The 22,115-nt window shown below is 40.6% G+C and overlaps 1 protein-coding gene across 3 annotated transcripts in view; it reads right to left on the reverse strand.

Moving 5' to 3' along the window:
• The window catches only part of TGFBR3 (transforming growth factor beta receptor 3), a 189,843-nt gene that overhangs the window by 100,715 nt on the left and 67,013 nt on the right, over window positions 1–22,115 (reverse strand). For all 3 annotated transcript variants that reach the window (XM_079147484.1, XM_079147483.1, XM_079147482.1), the window contains one exon: window positions 18,897–19,081. In XM_079147484.1, the coding sequence (XP_079003610.1) occupies window positions 18,897–19,016 (120 nt within the window). In that variant the 5' untranslated portion in view covers window positions 19,017–19,081. The remainder of the gene's footprint in view (window positions 1–18,896; window positions 19,082–22,115) is intronic.

Genomic DNA, 22,115 nt, shown 5'->3' on the forward strand with positions numbered 1-22,115 from the left:
ATTATGGCATTTGCAGGCAAATGGATGAAACTGGAGAATATCATGCTAAGTGAGATAAGCCAATCTCAAAAAACCAAAGGACGAATGATCTTGCTGATAAGTGGATGATGACACAAAATGGGGGATGGGAGGGGGGCAAGAATGGAGGCAGGAGGGACTGTATAGAGGGAAAAGAGGGGTGGGAGAGGTGGGGGAAGGAAAAATAACAGAATGAATCAAACATCATTACCCTATGTAAATGTATGATTACACAAATGGTATGCCTCTACTTCATGTACAACAGAGAAACAAGATGTATCCCATTTGTTTACAATAAAAATAAATTTAAAAAAATATATACATATATAAATTCCCAATGTAGACTCAAAAGACAATAGCACCAGGCTGGGGTTGTGGCTCAGTGATAGAGCACTTGCCTATCACATGTGAAACACTGGGTTTGATCCTCAGCACCACATAAAAAAATAAATAAATAAAATCAAGCTATTTGGCTGGAGAAATAGCTCTGTTGGTAAAGTGCTTGCTTTGCAAGCATAAGGCTCTGGGTACAATCTCCTGTACCACAAAAAGAAAAAAAAAAAAAAAAAGAGAAGAAAGTTAGTATGTCCATCCACAACTAAAAAATATTTTTAAAAATAGCCTTGAAAACATTCAGCCTTTGGATTTTGGGATTGGCTTATTTCACTTAGCATGATATTCTCCAATTCCATTCATTTATTTGCAAATGCCATAATATTATTCTTCTTTGTGGCTGAATAATATTCCGTTATGTATATATACCACAGTTTATCCATTCTAAGTGGATGATGATATATAATGGGGGTGGAAGGTGGGGGGGTGAGAGAAGAATGGAGGAACTTTAGATTACGTAGAGGGAAATGAGAGGGAGGTGGGGTATGAAAAATCGTGGAATGAGACAGACACCATTACCCTATGTACATGTATGATTACGTGAATGATATGAATCTATATCATGTACAACCATAGAAATGAAATGATGTGCCCCATTTGTGTACAATGAATCAAAGTGTAGTCTGTAAAAAATTTTTGAAAAATAAATAATTAAATTTTTAAAATAAATAAATAAAAGAAAAAAATATTCTGAAGGGGTAACAGGAATATAAAATGAGAAAGACATGTTCTGTATCAAGTTTAAGTTTTCTGTGGGCCTAATGCATAAATGTAAATGTTTTTTACAAATAAAAAAAAGCACTGAAAGAAACACTAGAGCTCAATATTCCCAACTAGATTATATTGAACAAAAAAGAAACAGACTCACATGGTTTGACACACTTGCTTAAATTTAAACAAAAAAGATTGTGCTAGATGGAAGACCAAGTCCAACTTAAGACTCACAGTTCAGTGCTGTTTTCTACACCTTGAAACCCTGGTTTAAGAATCATTATGCCTTCCTCGGCCTATACCCAAAGGACTTAAAATCAGCATACTACAGAGATACAGCCACATCAATGTTCATAGCTGCTCAATTCACTATAGCCAGACTGTGGAACCAACCTAGATGTCCGTCGATTGATGAGTGGATAAAGAAACTGTGGTATATATATACAATGGAATATTACTCAGTTATAAAGCATAATAAAATTATGGCATCTGCAGGTAAATGGATGAAATTGGAGAATATCATGCTAAGTGAGATAGGCCAATCTCAAAAATCCAAAGGGCGAATGCTCTCACTGATAAGTGGATGATGACACATAATGGGGGGTGGGAGTGGGGCAAGAATGGAGGAAGGAGGGACTGTATAGTGGGAAAAGAGGGGTGGGAGGGGTGGGGGGGAGGAAAAAATAACAGAATGATTCAAACATCATTACCCTATGTAAATGTATGATTATGCATATGGTATGCTGTTACTCCATGTACAAACATAAACAACATATATCCCATTTGTTTACAATAAAAATAAATTTTAAAAAAAAATTATTATACCTGAACCATGGATACTAATATCAGTAATCAGATTTTCCAGGAAATACAATTAATGAGAAATTTCCAAATACAAACTGCTAGATTTGACCTATTTGCCAAAGCTACACCATTGCAACAACATATTTATTTATTCATTCATTCACAAATACTTGAGTGCTGGGCACTGTTCCGAATGCTGTGAGGTATCAGTGAACAAAGCATCTATCCTCATGGATATTCTAGGTGATGACATAGAAAATAAACATGTCTGAAGGTAAATGAATACCGGGTGGTGATAGGAGTTATTTATTTATTTATTTATTTATTTATTTATTTATTTATTTATTTATTTATTCCTGCACTTATTTCAGCACTGGGGACTGAACTCAGGGGTACTTTACCACTGAGCTACATCCTCAGCCCTTTTTATTTTTTTATTTTGAGACAGGGTCTCACTAAGTTGCTGGGGTTGGCCTGGAACTTGTGATCCTCCTGCCTCAGCTTCTTGAGTCTCTGGGATTACAGGCATGTGCCACTGTGCCTGGCTCTGAGTCATTTTCTAAAAAAACAGGGTCCAGAGACTTAGGAGGGAAGATTATGGCATTTGAAATGGGATGATCAGTGAAGGCCTCTCTGTAGCCAGACTGAGCCAAGGCAGGGAGCTGAGTGAAGAGCTCCAGGCCAAACAAAGACCCTGTCAAAGAAGGAAGGCAGAATATCAAGGCCAACAACAGTGGACAGTGAGCAATGCTGAGATGCTGGGAGGGGTCTAAAGATCACCTGGGGCCCTAGAAGGGACTGGAGATCTTATTCTAAATGTAATGGGAAACGACTCCAGGAAGCTGAGCTGTGAATTTCATGAATGGACTTGCGTTTTTAAAGAACTGCACTGTTGCTATGTACAGATCTTATTAGCTGATAATGACAGTAGCTGACATTTATTGAGTGCTGATTATATTTCACCCACCATTGTAACCACCTGTCACCTTTTAATTATTTAACTGTCCTGGCAACCCTATGAAGTAGATTTTATCATTATTCCTACACAAGGAAAGTGAGGCATAGAAAAGTTAACTGACTTGTCCAAAGACAAGAAGTACTCCTGGCTTCTTGAATTTCTCATGGCTACTGGTGTTCCTTGGCTTGCGACACCATTCCCCTAAGTCCTGAAATTAAAGTCAGATTGTCTTCTCCTCGTCAATCTCCCTTTTAAGAGGATATATGTGGTTGCATTTAGGGGGCCACTCACATAATCTAGGATAAACTTCCATCTCAAGAATCTTAATCATGGTCTGGGGTTGTGGCTCAGTGGGGGAGCACTTGCCTAGCACGTGTGAGGCACTGGGTTCGATTCTCAGCACCACGTATAAGTACATAAAATAAAGGTCCACTGACAACTAAAAAATTAAAAAAAAAAAAAAAGAATCTTAATCACATCTGCAAAGACCCTTTCTGTATAAAATAACATTCACAAGTTTTGACAGTTAGGATGTAGACATATCTTTGAACTTATCATAGGAATGAAAATAATAAAATTTACAGGTATGGATAAAGAGTTAAAGAACTTTTCCTCTTTCATTTGAGAACTTGATCTTCTATTAACTCTTAATTCTGTGACCCTGGTAACCTGATAAGACAAGAGGTCAACCATAATACAAAGCAACTCACTTATTTGGAGCTGGATTTTTTTTTTTTTTTTTTTTTTTCAGGGGGGAAGAGCCAAGAGCGGGGTTACTGGGGCTTGAACTCAGGAGTGCTTTACCACTAAGCTGCCTCTTCAGGCCTTTTTTATTGTGAGACCTGGTCTTAGTTGCCTAGGGCCTCCCTAAATTGTCAAGAATGTCCTCAAACTTTCAAACCCCCTGACTCAGCCTCACAAATTGCTGGGATTACAGGTATGCATGACTGTGCCTGGCTTGGAAAATGTTTAAATATCTCATATGAAGCAATATTTGGGGAATCCTGAGAGCAGTGGCTTGGTGGGTACCATGGAAACTAGTCTCATAGAACATACTTGCTTATTGGTTGCTGGGAGGATGTGAGGCTTTTAAACGAGGGTAAGACACACACACAGACACACAATGTAGATCTCATCTCCAGGCATTTAAACCATCAACTGGAGAGCTCCCAATGGCTGTAAGAACAACGTACAAATAGCCTCAAGGTACCCGCAAACGGAGGAACACCATGCTGCCCTGCTACCTACCAGCTGTAGTCCTTACCCTAGAGTCTTCTGAGTAGACTGAAGCCACCTGCGTCTCTTGGATCTGAATGTTTATTTGAACCCAAGGAGACCCCCTGTGTGTGCTTGTTGCCGCATGTTACACATATCGTTTCAGTTCATTATTTCCATTTCTACCTCCATCATACCCTTTACCACATTAGGGAAACGAAGCACAGCATCTATTTCATCTGGTGGCCCACAGTGGTCTCACCCATAAGCAAGAAATTGGCTAAAAGGGGGGAAAGGAAAACTGAAAAACAAGTATTTGGTAAACTCACAAAAACTGAGTTGCCCGTTCCCTCAGGGAAAAGTACACAGTTCCTACAGATGACTGTCATGCTGCTGTGCTGGGCCCTCCAGGGGCCTCCAGCAGGATTAAATGCAAAAGCCCCAGCCCACATCTCTGCTGGAAAAGTGCAAGTGGGCTCATTACTCAGAGCCAAGATAAAGGATAAATCTTTATGAGTACCGTAAGTATGAGTCATAAAAAATAGGAAACACATGTAGGACATATACATAGTAATAATACCAAGCCAGGAAAAGTGTTTAGGAAATGTATATAAGAGCACACGGCAAAACAGGACTAAAATTTACCCCTGTACATTGTTCAAATCACATCCAAAAACTTAAAGAAAGGCAAGGGTCCATTATCACTCTGGTCTCTAATAAACATAAGTCACTTTCCTATTTGGAAATGGTTTTTTTTTTTTTTTTAATGCAAGTAGGAGGAGAACTGAATCAAGAAAAAGTAACTTGCAGAAGGCTTTGAAAGATTTTATGATTTGGGAAATTTGAACAGCTTCCAATTAAAACACTGGGAATTAGATCTTTAACAGCATTAAAAATGAACAAGATTCTTTCAGAAAACATTTGTTCACAATGGTACTATTACCATTTCATTTTGATTTTCATTATCTTAACAACCAGTAGCGATAAGTGGGGCAAAAGTAGAATCCTCAAACCTTAGAAAAGCAGGAAACAAAAATAAACAGCAACACGTGCACCAACAACAGACCAAAGTCAGGGCTGGAGGCCCCTCCAAGACACTGGGCTCAGGAGGAAGAACTCAGAACTCCCCATAGACAAGAGACAGAGCCCCCTGGATAACTGCACCAGATGAAAATTCAGGGGATGTTCAGAATATAAGGGAGGGTAAGGAGCCCTTAAGATGTGACAGATGACTGAGGCAAAGTGCATCATTATTGGAAACAAGGCTCTTCAGTTGCCTTTGATTTTGGAAGCCTCCTAAATTTAAGACTGAGCAAGGTAAGTAAAGGAGACAACCTAAAGGCCATATGTCCCACGAAGAAACGCACATGTCCCAACAGAATTTTGGCTCCCTTGAACTTCAGCCTTCTCCTTCACTTCGGAAACTGCTGGGTCCTGAGGAGGATGCTGCTTGCATGTGCGTTTACTTGAGGTTGAAGAAGGAAAGAGATGTGCATTGTTTCAAACTTCATGAAGTGTTAAATTTACTTAAGAATCCAAGAAAGTCAGTGCCAGTCTGAGGCAGAAATCTCAATATAACTTACACATCACAGAAAAAAAATTCAACTATAAGCCACTAAAAGACCCCAGGAGCATGGCTAGAGCTGAGAATACATTATCTCATTCTCTGGATACCTTTCATTTCTCAGGCCTCAGCAGCTGCGGTATCCTTCTGCTCCTCTCCCCGAGGCACCCTCACTTCACTCAGGAGGTCACACTCATGAGGAACGCACCTCTTAAGATAACATCGTGTGCAGTTTCCAGTTAAATCAGCACAAAGGTATCAAGCACCTACCCTGCTGCAGGCCCAGTGGGCACAAAGGCCTCTATAGCCACATCACTAACTTGCTGTAGCAAATTCAAAAAGAATCAGATGTGTGTGTGCATAGTGGGCTTACAAGCAAAAGTTACACTATGGCAGTAATCCTGGATCCTAAAGCTGGCTGTGCTCCTGGCTCACAGAACAGATAACATCCAATCAGGTCTATCTTCAAAAGAGATCAAAACTACCTGTAACTCACCCCTCTTCCTCCAAGAGCTATAAACATTCTAGATTCAGTTAAAGGACTCTGATTCAGGCAAAAACTATAGGGTGCTTGGAACACAGTACCAGATAATTGTGCACAAAGAATCACTCTCAGGAATTCCAAGTACAACCATCTCAATGAAGTTTTAACAGAATTCTACCAGATTTGTAGGAAATGGTGATAAACTTGTAAAAGTCTTAAAAATAAAAATCAATCCCACTCTCACAAGTGTCAAGGGCTACCTAGTATCTGGGTCTTGATATTTCGGTCTTTCAGACAAAGCCAAGGAGCTCAGGGAAAGGACTACTCCAAGAAGCCCAGGGTCAAGGCAAGGTGCCCCTGTAGGCTGGAAAGAAAAGCTTAGGGCAGTGGAGGCCAGAGAAGTGAGTCCTCCAAAGTAAGTCAGATTTCTGTGTCTTTAAAACCAGACCCTCATAAATGGCTTGCTTCTGCTGGACACCATGCTCTAAATAAACAGACTCTTCTGGCCGACACACAACTTCCTGTAGGGTTCTGGTGGGTAAAGCTTGAAAAGGCTGCCAAATCCAATGACCAGCAACTTCTGAGCTGACTTAGAAAACAAGCTACAAAGACTTGAGTCCAGAGTAAACAAAGGAAAGAGCCACATTAAACAAGGAACAAATTACTATACAGGCAGGGATATTTTAAGTACTCACTGAGCGAGAAAACAAAATTTTAAAAAATCAAGTTATTAGGTATTTAATAATACACAGTAGAGTAAAATACTCTCTTTCAATTGGAGGAATCAAAGTTAATTAATTCCAGCAATATTAAGAATTGGCTGAGAGTCACCTCCTACATCATGAGGACAGATCATTCTCAATGGCCCAACTTCAAACCCGGCTCAGATCAAATGAGCTACCCAAGGGAGCAACACAGAGTCAAAAACCATTTATAGCTTTTACCCAGCTAAGGGAAAGACTAACTAGTTTACTAGCAGATGACTAAAACCCCTAAGAGTAAAAAAGAATGTTACAGAGATTCAGAAATGGTCTGCAGAAAGACTGAAACAGAGATCTACAGAGTTTAGAGTAAATCTTAAAGTAGATTAAAGGAGATTAAACTAAGAGAAAATACATCAAAGCAGTTATAGAAAATGCAGGGGCCTGGGGACCAAACACCAAGTTCACTGATATAATGCAAATCAAATAAACATGGCACCATGGAAAAGTAAAGTAGTTTAAGAAACTGAGAGTGATACTTGAAATTTCAACATCCTCATGTCATGCAAGAACTCGATTTGCAAAATGCAAAAGAGGTCCTCAACCTAGTTCCAGTCCTTAAGAAGTTCCCTCCCCAGCTGGGTACACAGAGTTAATACATATAATTCAGTAGCAAAGAATATGGGGAAAATGAAATTCTGTACTCTAGGGAGGAGCAGAGTATGGTTGGGGGAAATGGAGAATTCAGGGCAACATTTTAAAAAGAGGAAGATGGAGAAGGGTAAAGGAATCAGAAAAAGGACTGCTGGAGAGGAAAGACTGATGCATGGGCTTCTAACATGACCAGGCATGGGAGAATTAAGATAAACAGTCAAGTGGTATTAAGAAGAAAGGCATATGGGTGTGGTGGAACAGTTGCAATCCCAGAGACTTGGAAGGCTGAGGCAGGAGGATCCCAGCCTCAACATCAGCAAGGCCCTAAGCAACTTAGCAAGACCCTATCTCAAAAAAATAAAAATAAAAAGGGCTGGGGACATGATTCAGTAGTTAAGTGCATCTAGGTTCAATCCCTGGTACCAAACAAAAAGAAGAAAGGCTTGTAAGCAATGGATTCAGCAGATAAGTCAGAGGTATGACCCTAGCCAGTATTTGTTTGTATGTTACAACAGGGTCCTGCTATGTTGCCCAGGTTGGCCCTAAATTCCCAGCTCAGACAATCTTCCTGCCTCAGCCTCCCAAGTAGCTGGGACTATAGATGTGTGCCCAAGGATGAGGTCTGAGAATCCGCACTCTTCAGCATCTCCAAGGGATTCAGATATAAGGGCTTCACATATCACCCAGGCTTTGAGAAACACTGATCCACAGGAGTGAATCCAAAGCCTTAGTTGTATGGCCTTTTCAGTCTCCACTTCCTCTTCTATGACCCAGCCCACCCCTGACATTGTCTCATCCTCTATCCCAGAGGTTGGCAAGCTCTTTCTGCAAAGGGGCAAACAGTAAATATTAAACACTTTGTGGGTCATGTGTCTCTGTCACAGTAGTCACCTCTACTATTATACTATGAAAGCAGCCACAGACGATATATAAACAAATGAGTGTGGCTGTATCCTAATAAAACTTTATTTACAAAAGCACATATCAGACTGGTAAATGAATAAATAAAATGTATAGCTATACAATGGAAGACTACAACATGAATTAATCTTAAATACATTATGTTAAGTGAAAGAAGCCAGTCACAAAAGAACACATACTGCATGATTCATTTATATAAATGTCCAGAATAGGCAAATCTGGAAAGAAAATAGATTAGTGGTTGGTTTGGGCTGGGCAGGGAGCACAGAAAATGGGGAATAACTATTAAAGAATACAAGGTTTCTTTTGGGGTGATAAAAATATTCTAAAATTAGATTATAGTACTTGTTGCATACCTCTAAAAATATACTAAAAACTTGCACAGTTTAAACAGGTGAACTTTATGGTATATAAATGGCATCTCAATAAAGCTCCTTAGAAACCAAAACAGACAGCAGGCCTATTAGTTTGGTCTAAAGGCCACAGTTTGCCACTCTCTTTGTATACCAGTCACACCATGTATAGGGGAAATTTTCCTCCACACTTGGTTTCTACTTTGCCCTCTGGGTATATTGAAGGTGCTGTCCTGCTGTCCAGCAATATCTGCTTGCCTTCTACATCCTTCGCCACATGCTCTGTCTTCTGGAAAGCCTTCCCTCACCTGCACATGGAATGACCACTCCCTTTGTTGAGTTTCTGCACAATTTTGTTAATACATTAGTTATATTATTTGTCATTTATATTAAAATTATCCTCCTTTGATCCCAATAGGCATTAAAGACATTAAAAAAAAAAATGAGTAGAATCTAGAGAGGATTCCACCTGGCACACTGTGGGTTCTTAGTAACAAGTGATTGAAAGGGGATGTGAGTGAGTAAATGAAGGAGTCAAGGGAGTAATATTTAAAGAAGATTGGTTCCACGGAGTGATTCCCAATCCAGATGGAAAGAATCAAGGCCTAGAGCTGAAGACACCAGTCCCAAAAGAACGGGAGGCTGCAGGGTTAGGGGGAAGAGCAAGATGTTCAAAGGAAAAGGGGAAATGTCATTAAAACTTGGAGATTCATGCGATATAAGATTTGAGGGGGACAGGTAAATCCAAGACGGTTAAGAAGTTCTAAGACAGATGGCAGTGAGGACACTGATGTCCTAAAAACCTGGCCCTAAAAGCCAGCAGTGGGCTGAGGAGAACAAGTTTAGGCAAGTTCTTGGATTCCATTTTAGAGATTATAAAGAGCAATATTAGCTAGCAGTTGATCACTGAGTGTGTGCCAGGCACAGAACACCAGCCTAAATGCACAGCAGTGCCACTCAATCATCAGCAAACCCCCTAAACAAGTGCTACTATCACCTGCACTTCACAGTTGAGGCAAGTGGGCTTAAAGAATTAAGTAATTCACCCAGGACCACACACCTGAGAAGGAAAAGAGCTGAGACTAACCTTCTCCTCTACACCACACCTCAGGCACCCAGGAGCTCAAGGGAGGACTGGGAGATAGGATGCTGGAGAGACCCAACTGGCCCTCCACTTGATAAGCCCAGTAGAATTCTGGGAGTGATAGGCAGGATGTGACAATCCAAATCCTAAGGACAACAGGCCTCCTCAGGAAAACAGAGGGCCAACAAAACAACTGCTTCAATTAAGAAACACTGAGAAGAAGATAGAAAGGAAACAGAAAAATAGGTGGAAAGGGAGGAGACTCTGGCTACTGTACCATGCTGAAATCAAAGGGAGCTACCTGAAGAAAGTAAAATAAATGAAGAAGATAAGGAACAGGGAGAGACAACACAGTAGAAAGAGCTCTTCAGTAGGAATTGGGGTCCCTGGGTACCAGTCCAGTTCCTATTTGACAGTGAGCATTAGCTTTACTCCCTGGACTGGTCCCCTCTGAAGGTGGGCAGGACTAGACTAGGCCCCTCCCCAGTACAGCGTCCAATGAGTAGCCAACAGGCAACATCAGTGACACCCACAGATAACCCCAGAAAGCAGAAGTCAGGCAGCAGATAGGGAAGAATTTCACCCAGATATTCATTCATTCAGGAAATTGGACAGGAAAGGAAAAGGGAAATAAGGAAGCTCCCAGAGGCAATCAGAGAAGCCAAGTTCACCTGTAGTTCTTCATCGTGGAAGAAAGAAAAGCAAAATTATTGGACATATGTCTAATTTACACAAAAATATTTAGAAAACACAGAGGAAGGATGGAAGGTAATATGATAATACTTCTGCAGAATTTGAGCCTAATAACTTAGAGATATTAGCAGTAAGTTTCCCTATATTTTCAAACAAAATGTCAAGATAGCAGATAAGCAATGGGAAGGAGAAACACAAGTTGGATAACTGGACATTCTGCACTCACACAAATTGGGAATTTGCCCAGTTGACACATCTGGGTCTCAGATTTATAGACCTGCTCCTTACTTTGGTGACTTTTTTTTAAATCTTCTCCAAAAATATTGTAAGAGCAAAAAGGTCACATTTTCAAATATGGAGGGTGTTCTTATAGAAACAAATCTAACAAGATTTTCAGGAAATTTTAAAACATCAAGAGCAGTTACCATGACAATAGCAGTGTGCATCAGGGTCATAACCCTAATCTCCAAGAAGACAAAATATCACACTGGGGAAACCTGCTGCTGAACAAATTGTAAAAGGGGTCAGGGCAGTCTCTTCTCCATTGAGGAGGGGGCAATAAGAGGTCTTTTCCCAATCTGTCATGCTCCAGCCAGCAAAGAACATAACCTGTTAAAACGGCAAAGTCTAACCAAGCTCAGTCCCCCTGGTGGGGCACGAGACGTGCTTTCCCAGGGCAGTTTTGTAGTACCTAGACATTCCTATGATAAATGATAGGGTTAAACTACATAGCCAGCCAGAGTCCTGGTAGGCGCATTATGTCCTGATTTGTTTGCTAACCACTGGTGTTTGCTAGTATTCTTTGATTTCTGCTTTTATTTTTTTCTTGAATTCTATTTTTTTAAAAAAATTTATTTCATTTTTTCCAAAATTAGGATTTTGGAGAGTTCTTATTTGAGAATTAGCCATAGTTTCAGATTAAACATCTTGCCCCTACATGTTAGAAGTCATCCTTGACTAGTGTGGCCAGTCCTAACTGGCTTGCATTGTCCTCTGTTGCAACACCCTTGTCTTGCTGCCCCCAACCCTGCTCCTGCTCCTCTATTCAGGCCTGGACTGGTGACTCCAAGCTGCCGAGCAGGCTGTCATTCAAACTGCACTGAGCATCATGTGAAGGGGCAACTCTTTAAAGAAAAGTAAACTATTCCTTTAGGTTCTCTGTTCCCAGGTGAGAGACAAAGTTGGTTGCCTTTGAAAATGTGAAATAATTTTACAGCCACATTCAAATGGGGGTGGGGCAGAAGGGAAGGAGAGAATGAAGGGGGAAGGAGGTGGAAGAAAGGAGGGAAAAAAGAGTGGGAAAAATTTAATGTATTTGTCTCTGACAAAATGGTAAGTTTAGAGATAATCTTACCTGCCACATTGGGGCAAATTGCAGAACAACCTCCTTTTAAACAAACACCAAGCAGTGCTTACATATAGAAGCTTCTTGTTTAGAAACTGAATTTCAACAATATACAGTGTCTGCGTGTGAGGGGAGTTTACTCTGACACTTACTTAGTACATACTATATCTGAGATAACACAAACATAAATAGCTCTTTTTTTCCTGCATATATACAAAACTAGTACTGGGAAGTCATCCCTGAAGAGCAGCAGAGGGTAAAATGCTCCAGATAGAGAAGGAATGTAACAAGTGTGCTAATGTTCATTTGATGTTTTTGCTGCCATACATGTGCTTTCCAAAAAGCCAGCTTTGAAATCTTGTATCAGTTCTTTCAATGGTGATGGGCAAGACACACCCCTTGCCCTCTCTCCAAGCAGTCATGTCTGTATTTTGATAACTCAGAGGAAAAAAGGAAAAGTTGTGCATCTATTGATATTGTAGAAACATGAGGAAAAACTAGATATGGGTAGAGAAGTAAGTAAGTAGGTAGACAGGTAGGGAGGTAGAGATTCTGAAAATACCAAAGTCCTCAAAGTAAGCAAAAAAGATACTAAATCAGATAGCAAAGTCCTAATACTGAAGTTCTTGAGTCTTTTTCATCCTTAGCAGGAAAAGAAAGAGTTGTTTGTTTGTTTGCTTTTGTGAGTAGGGACCAAACCTAGGGCCCGCTGTGCATGCTAGGAAAGCACTCTTCCTCGTGGTTACACCCCCAGCCCAGGGAGAATCCTTTAATGTACCAGTTCTCCCCTAAACAGTTTAGGCAAGTTTGGTCCTAAGAAGTACTGGATTATAAGCAGAGGACAGGTGAAGCACTTTTGCAAAGGACTCTAAAAGCATTAGGGAGATGATTAGTTATGAAAACAGCCCAAAGCCCCCTTGGCAGTGGCATTTAGTGTGAGGATTAACAACCACACAGAGCACAATGGCTCCTGAGCTCAGCCCTGCTTTCATAATTACTGACATTCAGAATGATAATCCTAAACCATGAAAAGGAAAAAAGAAACACTGCCACACACATACCAACCTTAATACTGCGCCTAAAACCCCACTGGAATAAGAAAGGACTCCAGCGACTGGAAAGCCTGTGCACAAAACCCAAACCCTCCCTCAGATACCTGCCTGCTCAGCCAACTGATAGAGCCCACAGCCTGGTTAGCAGGGTTTGCAGCCTGGAATAAGGTAAAAGCTAAAAGTAAAATAGAGGCCATCATCCCAAAGGGTGGGAAAAGCTTGAACTGTAGTATCAACACTGCTCAGAAGCAGCTCCACAACTGCTTGTCTAACCTCCTAAAACCAAATGTCCTCAGGCTGCTGAGGACTGGCGGAGTGAATAGGAGTGCCCTTCATGCACAGGACTGGCCCATGGTAGGCACCAACCGCCACCGCTAGTTGTTGGTACTGTTATTTGGGAAATAAGGGAGTTAGTAAAAGGCAAGCAGAACAGTTAGCATTTCAGATGTGTTTACTTCCTTCTTTCTCCCAACTGAGGGCCTTCCTGCCCTCAAAAGAACCAAAAAAGGGACAAGTTCATGCCCCAGTCCTCAGAGAAGGTGTAAAGTAAAAGCAATTTGGAGCCACATGTGTGATTAACCACACATCCCATTTGGTCATGCCTGACAAGAAGCTTAGAGCCAAATTTCAAACTCAATCACAGCACATTAACCCACACAGCCAACAAGTCTCACTCTTCTTTTTTTCTTTGTTTCTCATTTTGTACTTCTACTTACATTGTTGGTACATCTCTTGTTGAAAGCCCATCCCAAATCGTCTTTTGGAATGAATCAGAGAAGCAAATATATAAAAATATGGAATTATGTGCTTTCTGACGGGTGAAGTTATTAAACCTGGCCCCTTTCCCATGTCAAGGGAGCCTCCTGATCCTTACTCCACCCCTACAGCCAGGCACTGGCACACCCATTAACACCCCCTCCATTAATGTCAGAACAAATACATAAATGTAAATGCCTGTATCTTTTAAATGCATGTATAGTGGCTAACTAGGGGCTTACCCTCAACAGCTCTTCATAAGAAGCAAGCAATTAGATCAGAAATAGAAAAGACTGGCACCACCACATAAAAGCAGATCACAAGTAAAAATTACATGATAGGAAACAAAACTGTTGCCATTCCAGCAACTAAATGAAAGCACGTTATTGTAAACCAGCCTCTGATGGTTCACAGTCCTGCTCAGGGACTAAGAAGCACCCGAGGCACCACACTCCCCGCTCCAGAGGCTCACAGAGGGGCCAGCTGCACTTTCTACAGTTCAAAGGGCCCCAGGAGCTGCTGTGTGCAGTGATGAGAAATGACACAGGTCCTCACTTATGCTAAAAGACAAATCCAACTTCTCGGGGCTGTTTATCCTCTTCTGCCCTCCTCAGTCGCCAGAGAGTCTTTTTCCAGTTTCCTGTAACTGCCAGGACTGTTGTTTCCAAAACCAATGATTACAAATGAGAGGCGTGGTCTCAGAAGAAAAATACAACTACAGGTCTCCCTGTCCTGAAAGAACCCGGCAGGGAGGCCCCTGGGAGAGGAGCGGGGCCTTCCGACATTGCCATAATGAGTATGTTTCTGATACAAACCCTCTGCTGGCTGATACAATTGTTTATCCAGCTTGAGCAGAACTGCCTCCCCAAACCTTGTCAACCTGCTGTGTTTACTACTTCTAGTTGTAGTCTCTGTCACTTCCTCTACTCTGGGGAAAAAAAAAAAAAAAAAACACTTCTCAGCTGAAGGACCTTAAGGCACCTGGGAGGTAAGAGTTTAGTAAAATGTCAGAAAAGGGATGATTTGTCATAGATCTTCATGATAATCCTGCACCACTCACAAGCTGAGGGGGAATGGGGTTGTTCCCTCACGAATTCAAAGGGGACTTTGTGAAAAACTACTGCTGCAGTCATCAGTCATAGGCAAGTGAAGTCTGGAGCCAGCATGATAATTCTGCTAAACTGCAAGCATCAGCACTTAGTTCATCTTCAAAACTATTTGCCTTAAGCATTTGGTAGAGGCTGTACAAAGGCTGCCTCTGGTCCTCCCGCTCTTGCCCCCAAACAAATCAGCTGTTAGTTTTTGCATAGCCCATATTATAGCGTATCTATAAAAAGCAAGTTATCCATTGAGAATAGCGAAAAGAATTGAGTGAGTTGGAGAAGGAAGCAATTTGGGTATAAAATAAGTGAATTGGGCCAAGATACATTTTATGGGCTAATTAGAACACACTGGCAGGTTGAATGATTTTTTTAAATAGCTTTATTGGGATACAATTCACATACCATCAAATTCACCCTTTAAATTATAATTCAACAGTTTTTATTATATTTTCAGGTTGTGCAACCATCACCACAATTGAATGTTAGATTATTTTTACCCCCCCAAAAAAAACCCATAACCATTAGTAAGTCAACCTCGATTTCCTCCTTTCCCATCTATCCTAAACAAGCATTCATTTAACTTTCTGACTCTATAAACTTGTATATTCTGGACATTTCATAAAAATGGAATTATATAATTCAGGGTTTGTTGTGTCTCTCTTTTTCAGTTAGCATAATTTTTTATAGTCAATATTTATTTTATTTCATGTAATCAATAATGGACTAACACTCTAGACATAGAAAGAAAACAAATTGTACCTATGATTAACCTATTTAATTATTAAGTGAGAAAAATATCCTTAAACTTAATCATAAACACTAAGAAAGCAATGAAGACCAAACACCCCATCAAAACTCAGAGGAATACACTCTCATATATAACTTTTAGAGAATTTGTATACTCAAAGAAATCACAGGCTCCTTACAAATTTGAGCAAATCATAATTGCTTATTTATAATTTCATCTAAGTATTAATATTAAATTTTATTGTATGTTATTTTGCATCCCAACACCATGAAATCTCCCCAGTATTCTCTATAACCTGAATCTAAGGATATATTGATTATTGGTATTAAAAGCAACTGCACATGGAGACATACCATGCCTATGGCCCCCAAGAGGGAGGATAATCTTTCAACAGCACCATGTCAAGTGTTGAATCCTCTACTCCAACAGAACCATGTCAAGTCTCGGAGTGGTAGAAAATAGATGCAGCAGCTGACCATATGTGGCTTCTCTTGGATGCATCAGGGTTATTTCCATTGCCATTGACCCATCTCTTAGTAGAATGTGTACTGGCTAGCTTTCTATTCTCTAGGGTCCTCTCAATCTCCCTTATCACAGATCAGGTGACTCACCAAAAGTGCAGGGCCCAGAGAGGGGTTCTGTCATTCTTTGAATCCTGGATGACTTTAGATTGAAAAGCCAAAATACTGGCTGCTTTTTCCTTGGCCCTTTCACTTTTTTGCATTGTTCACCATAGTTTTGAGTTTAAACACCAAGCAAGACAGTTTCACCAGTCATCTTGTTTTCTCATCATGGAAGTTGGAGTTACTTGAAGGCCCAAGCCTGATCAAGAAAGTTGGAGCAGGGGCTGCTCTCAGGTCCCATCTAGGAATCCAAATTTATTCCAAAATCTCAGTCCTTTTTCCAGATTCTGATCTAATATTGAGGACACAGTTTTGAGCAAAAGGAAAAAGATCATTTATTGCTTTGCTAGCAAAGGAGACAGGGGAGTCCTGTCCTAAAGTCTGTGATTCTCCACATCATAAGGAAGAGGAGGCTTTTACAGGGATGATTCACAGAAAATCAGTTAGCATAATATTTTTAAGGTTTGCCCATGTTATAGCATGAGTTAGTACTTCATTCATTTTTATAAATACACATTTCTTTAATCTATCAGGTGATAGACAGTCAAGTTGTTTCCACTTTTTGAGTATCCGGAAGAATGCTAACATGAACATTGATGGGCAAGTTTCTGTGGGTACCTATGTTTTCATTTCTACTGGGCATGTACCTAAGAGTAGAACTGCTAGGTTACATGGTTCGAGAGACTTTTTTCAAAACTGTCTGCACAACTGCAGTAACTTCTCTCATGGTGATGTCTGAAAAGAGCAAGTAGTATTTAATACTTCACCCCCATCCTGCCACTCCTCCACAGACTCATTTGTTCTGTCTAATGTTGTCTTCTACATTCACTCTGTATACACAAAATACCTGGAGGTCTACAAAATGACAGCACCCCAGAGCCTGATAGAAATTCCAAATATCAGTTACCCAGCATCATGTTTTCAAACAGGATTGAACTAAAATCATCTAATCCTTAAAGGTCCCCAAAGAAGGAAATAATGCAATTTTCCTTGGTCACCTACTCTCAGAAAAGTCTTCAAATCACTATCCCCAAATCATACACATACTGCACAAATACTGAAGGAGCAAAATGCACAGCTTTCAAACAAGTCTGGGATTATCCTATGTAGTCCCTCTTTCTTTTCTCACCAAACACACTATGTCACTTGGTGCCACCTCATTTTATATATCCTCGGCACTGCCATGTCCTAAAACAAATTCCATTTTGATCTAACAAAGTAAGTAAAAGTGTGGGAGAATTCTGCTGTCCTTCCTTGAGGTATTTTTCTTTTGCTCCAGTAGTTTTGTTGAATCTATTTGCACAGTCAACAACAGTACCACACAATTTAACATCAAGAATTCTCAGCTGTTGCTGCTTCTGTAACAGCTTGGACTTTTTTTCCCTTCTCAGTTCCTTTGAGAGACGCATATATAAAATGAGTGATTACTACTGCTGAAGAACTGCTGGAGTCAGCAACGCCTGGTAGGAGCTGCATTTCCTCCTCTCCTCCTTCCCCTCCTACCACAAACTCTCCCCCATAAGTTAAGAATTAAAGACACATTACTGGGATAAAGAAATCTGACCTGAAATATGTGTTGCAGCAACAATGGCAAGCAACCAAGAGTATTAACAATAATTTCCAACGGAGCTGGAAAGGTTAGGCGATCCGTCTTTGAAATGAGCCAACTCTGCACACTTTCAAGAGATTAAAATCAGTTTGCTTTTCCTTCAAGATGCTTCATGCCTCTCCTATCCCTACTCCCGAGATGGACAGGGTGGTTGAGGCACACAGACTAGTCATTCTGAAAATTCACTTTCTTGACTGGGAGAAAGCTCAAAGATAAATCCCATTCTACATTAGTTTTCCTCTACTTCACTGTGATCAGGATATACTGTGGTTTCATTCTCCCCAGAGAGATAATACCTAAGTGATAACATCTCTGACATAGAAGCTAAAAAACAGAAAGAATAACAACAGCAGGTTGTCTTGGGGGAAGTCCATTCTCTTAAAAAAGTATAATGACTATGCAACCAGGATCTCAGCCATGAGTCACAAGAACGTGGAGGTCATTTCTCTCTGAAGGTGATATGCCTGGGCTAGTGAGCTATCTCTGAACCTGTTTAGTCCCATGTAAAATGACAGAGCTTCATGGGGTGGCATGTGAGTAGCCTCGAACAGTGCGGAGAACAGAGCAAATACTGATAGCGCTGGGCTTATACCTTCATTCTCACTGTCACAACTGAGACCTCTACCATCTTGGCAAAGCCACACGGACAGTAATAAGGAGCTGCCCTCAGGCTTTTTCACAGAAACACAAAGTGCTGATGGGTTTATTCCATAGTGTTCTCGTTTTCCCTGACTCATTCTGGAAGGGGTTCATAAGACCAAGCAAGGACAGAAGAAAGAGGCCACGGGTGAGGATGAGGAGACATATTAAAATTATTACTTCCTCACAATCATGTTTAGAAGTCGAAAATTCTTACAAACATGCTTCCCAATATGAAAGGCCAGGAAAGGAGGGAGCCAAACAATCCCTAGAGAGAGAAATCTTAATGTTGACCAGGCTAAGGAGCAATCCGTTATTCTAAGCTCTGAGAGCAATCTGATATTCTAAGTTTTGCTTTTTCTTGTGTTCACTTGTGAGCATCCTCGCTGAAGAAAAGGACTCCTTATTCAGAAAAGCATCTTTGCAGACTCAGTAGGTGGTGGGCTGAAAGCTGACACCTGTACCTACCTCTCTCTGCGGCTGGCCTGGGCCCTGGTCTGCAGCACGCAGGTTCAGCACATGTACCTCCTGTGGCAGCCCAGTCGTGCCTCTGCTAGCACAGCCTGACAGGACCGTGAAGCTCTCCATCAAGGCCTGGACAGGATGGGAGGCATTGACAGGAGACAGTTCACACTGGGTACCAGGCTCTGGACCTGCAGACAGAATACAGACAAGAGCCACTCAGAAAGAGCAATGTAGTCTACCTCAATGTAGTCATCCAGTGTTTCCAGATGATCATACCACTGCCAACCCATCAGAGGAGCCTTTACAAGTAAGTTGTTTCCAGAACTAATTAAGACTTTAAGCAATTTATTCCATCTCTGACTTTCTCTGACTTTCTTCCAAGAGAAGAAGAATTCAACACAAATCAAATAGGAGTGTCCTTTATCCAGAGGAATACATTCATTACTTGTGAGTCTAAAAGGGAATTTAGAAAATCAAATATATATCAAAATACCCAAAAGAAATTTAGGAGATTGGGGTTTCAGAAGAACAGACGAGCCCTTTTGGTCATTTAGCCCTGGAAGAATTTATTTTTGCAGGTTAATAAATTTGTATGTAACTGCAGATACTTAGGAGGTTGAGGCAGGAGGATAGAAAATTTGAGACCAACCCAGACAATTGAGCAAGACCTGCCTAAAAATAAAAAAATAAAAATGACAGAGGATGTAGCTCAGGGCTAGGGTATCCCTGAGTCCACTCTTCAGTACTGCAAGTAAAATAGAATAAAATAATAAATTTGCATTCCTTTTCTCCTATTTAGTCTGTCAGTTCATTCCAGAGAACATTCAGACAGCAGTGATAAATTTCCCTTCACCCCTACAATGCTTCATCTTCACACACCTCTGTGAGCTTGCTGCTACTATCCCCATTCAATGGCTGAGGAACCTGGGACCTGAACACACAGCTCCACTAAACCACACCCTTTCAAATGGAACCCAGATAAAAGACTTGCATGCATTCCAATCAGTTCTTTCTGACTTCTAAACAATAAAGGTATTCTCCAGGATCACAGCCCCAATCTAAAATGGAGTTCAGAACTAGCCACTCCCGGATCCCACTGCTATGTCATAAGCAGACATTCTGCCTGGTGGGCCAAATCTATTTCAGGACTCACAGAAATTATCTAGGTTGATAATAGCAATCTGGTCTAAAATGAAGTATGTGCCTTCTCAAATAATCACTGCCACTCTGTACCGTTGGACTGTGCCCAGCTGCTTTCTCAGAAAGCAAGAGGTGGTGAAGATGTTGTTGCAGCAATGGCAGGAGGCACATTTTTGGGTACACCCCAAAGACCCAGAGAAAGTCTCCTTTTCCTTCTCAATTCTGGGGACACATAGTGGCCATAGCTACCCACACTGGGAACCTCTCTGAAGTGAATTTGCAATGATCACAAGTTAAACACAAATAAAAATGTTTTTAAGTTTCATTTTTGGTATATGTGTGCAAAGTTCTTACTAGTTTGTCATTGGACCCCAAACACATCTACAAAAAAGGCTACTATCTGCCTGACTGGCCCTCTTCCTTCTAATGCCACCATTGCCCACGGAGGTCCTCCTTAAAAAAAAAAAAAAAAAAAAAAAAAAAAAAAAAAACACCATATGGCTCATTTTCACAACAAAGCAAGAGTAAAAACTCAATGGAAGCAAATCACAGAGCAAGATCTAACCCAAAGAGGAAAACTTCCTCAATACAGAAGGCAAGACTGCTTTGCCTCAGAGTTTATTTTCTCTCTGTCCTGCTAGAGTACAGGAAGGGCAGAATCCCTCTTTCTGGGCTGAGCTCTAGCCATGGGTAATATAAGTCAGTCCAAGATTAAGAGAGAGAGAGAGAGAGAGAGAGAAAGAGACAGAGAGAAAGGCAATGCCCCAGAGCACACTTTGATTAAGTGTGGGACAGCATTTCTTTATAGCAACCTTCTGAGGTCAATGTTTAAATATACTCAATGTTATGATTTGGATCTTAAATGTCCCCCAAGGCCCATGTGCTAAAGGCTTGGTTGCCAACTTGTGGAGCTAGAGGGAGGTGCTGGAACTTTAGGAGGTAGAGCCTAGTGAAAGGAGGTTAGGTCATTGGGGGCATGCCATTGAAGGGGATACTGGAGCCCTGGGCCCTTCCTCACTGTCTCTTTTTGCTTCTCAGCTGCTATGAGATGAGCAGTATTCTTTGCCTCACTCTCTTGCCAGGATTTTCTATGCAGTCACAGGCCAAAGTGACAGGGCCAAGACATCATGGACTGAAACTTCTGAAATCATGAGCCAAAATAAGACTTTCCTTCTTTTAAGTTGTTTATCTCAGGTATTTTTTTGCATCAATGGACAGCTGACTAACATTCAGCAAGGTGCTCTTGACCATCTGACATACTAGAGTTTTTGAGGTTCATTACTGCATTTTTACCTCCAAGTTTGAAAAAGAAAAAGAAAATATGATATGTGATTAAGCTATTAATATGCCAAAAAGACAACAACCCCAACAAAAATTTCAGGAATTATCCATCACCAACACCAAGAATATATAAGAAAATTTTTCTCCAACAGTTCAACACTCAGAGTCAGACTGTTCTTATAAAAACAATAAAGACACTTCTCCATTTATTAAGATTTTACTATGTGTTGGACAATGAGAGGTACTATATATCTTTTCAACACACCATAAAGAGGTAGTATTAGTCCATCTTAAGGAAAAGGAAGATAGGCTCAGTGAATCACAGATGTATTGGTAAAGTATCCAAAGGCTACAGCTTACTCTGAAATGTGCCTAAAAAAATAATGGATTGATAGATGAATAGATAATTGGTAAAGCAACCATTGCAAAATGTTAATTCTGGAATCTGGATGTTCATTGTACAATGGTTTCAACATCTCTGTATGTTGAAATGTTTCATACAAAAATGTTGAGGGGGAGGGGTCGATTATTAAAAAAAAATCAGGCCAGAAATGCCCCAGAAAACACACTCACACTTCTGAGAAAGCAAACTAGTTTAACTTTTTGATAGTATCAAAAGTCTTAAAAAAAAAAAAAAAAAAGGTACATATCCTTTGACCCAGCAGTTTCCCTCTAAGAACTTATCATAAAGAAATAACTGGATCTGTGTGCAAAGAGTACAGAGTGTACCAATGGGGGGGAAAACAACTTAAGAGAGAAGATAAAATGAAAATAAACCTTCAAAACATTAAATTGGATTGT

Source organism: Sciurus vulgaris, assembly GCF_902686455.1.
Source record: "Sciurus vulgaris genome assembly, chromosome: 1".
NCBI classification, from domain to species: domain Eukaryota; kingdom Metazoa; phylum Chordata; class Mammalia; order Rodentia; family Sciuridae; genus Sciurus; species Sciurus vulgaris.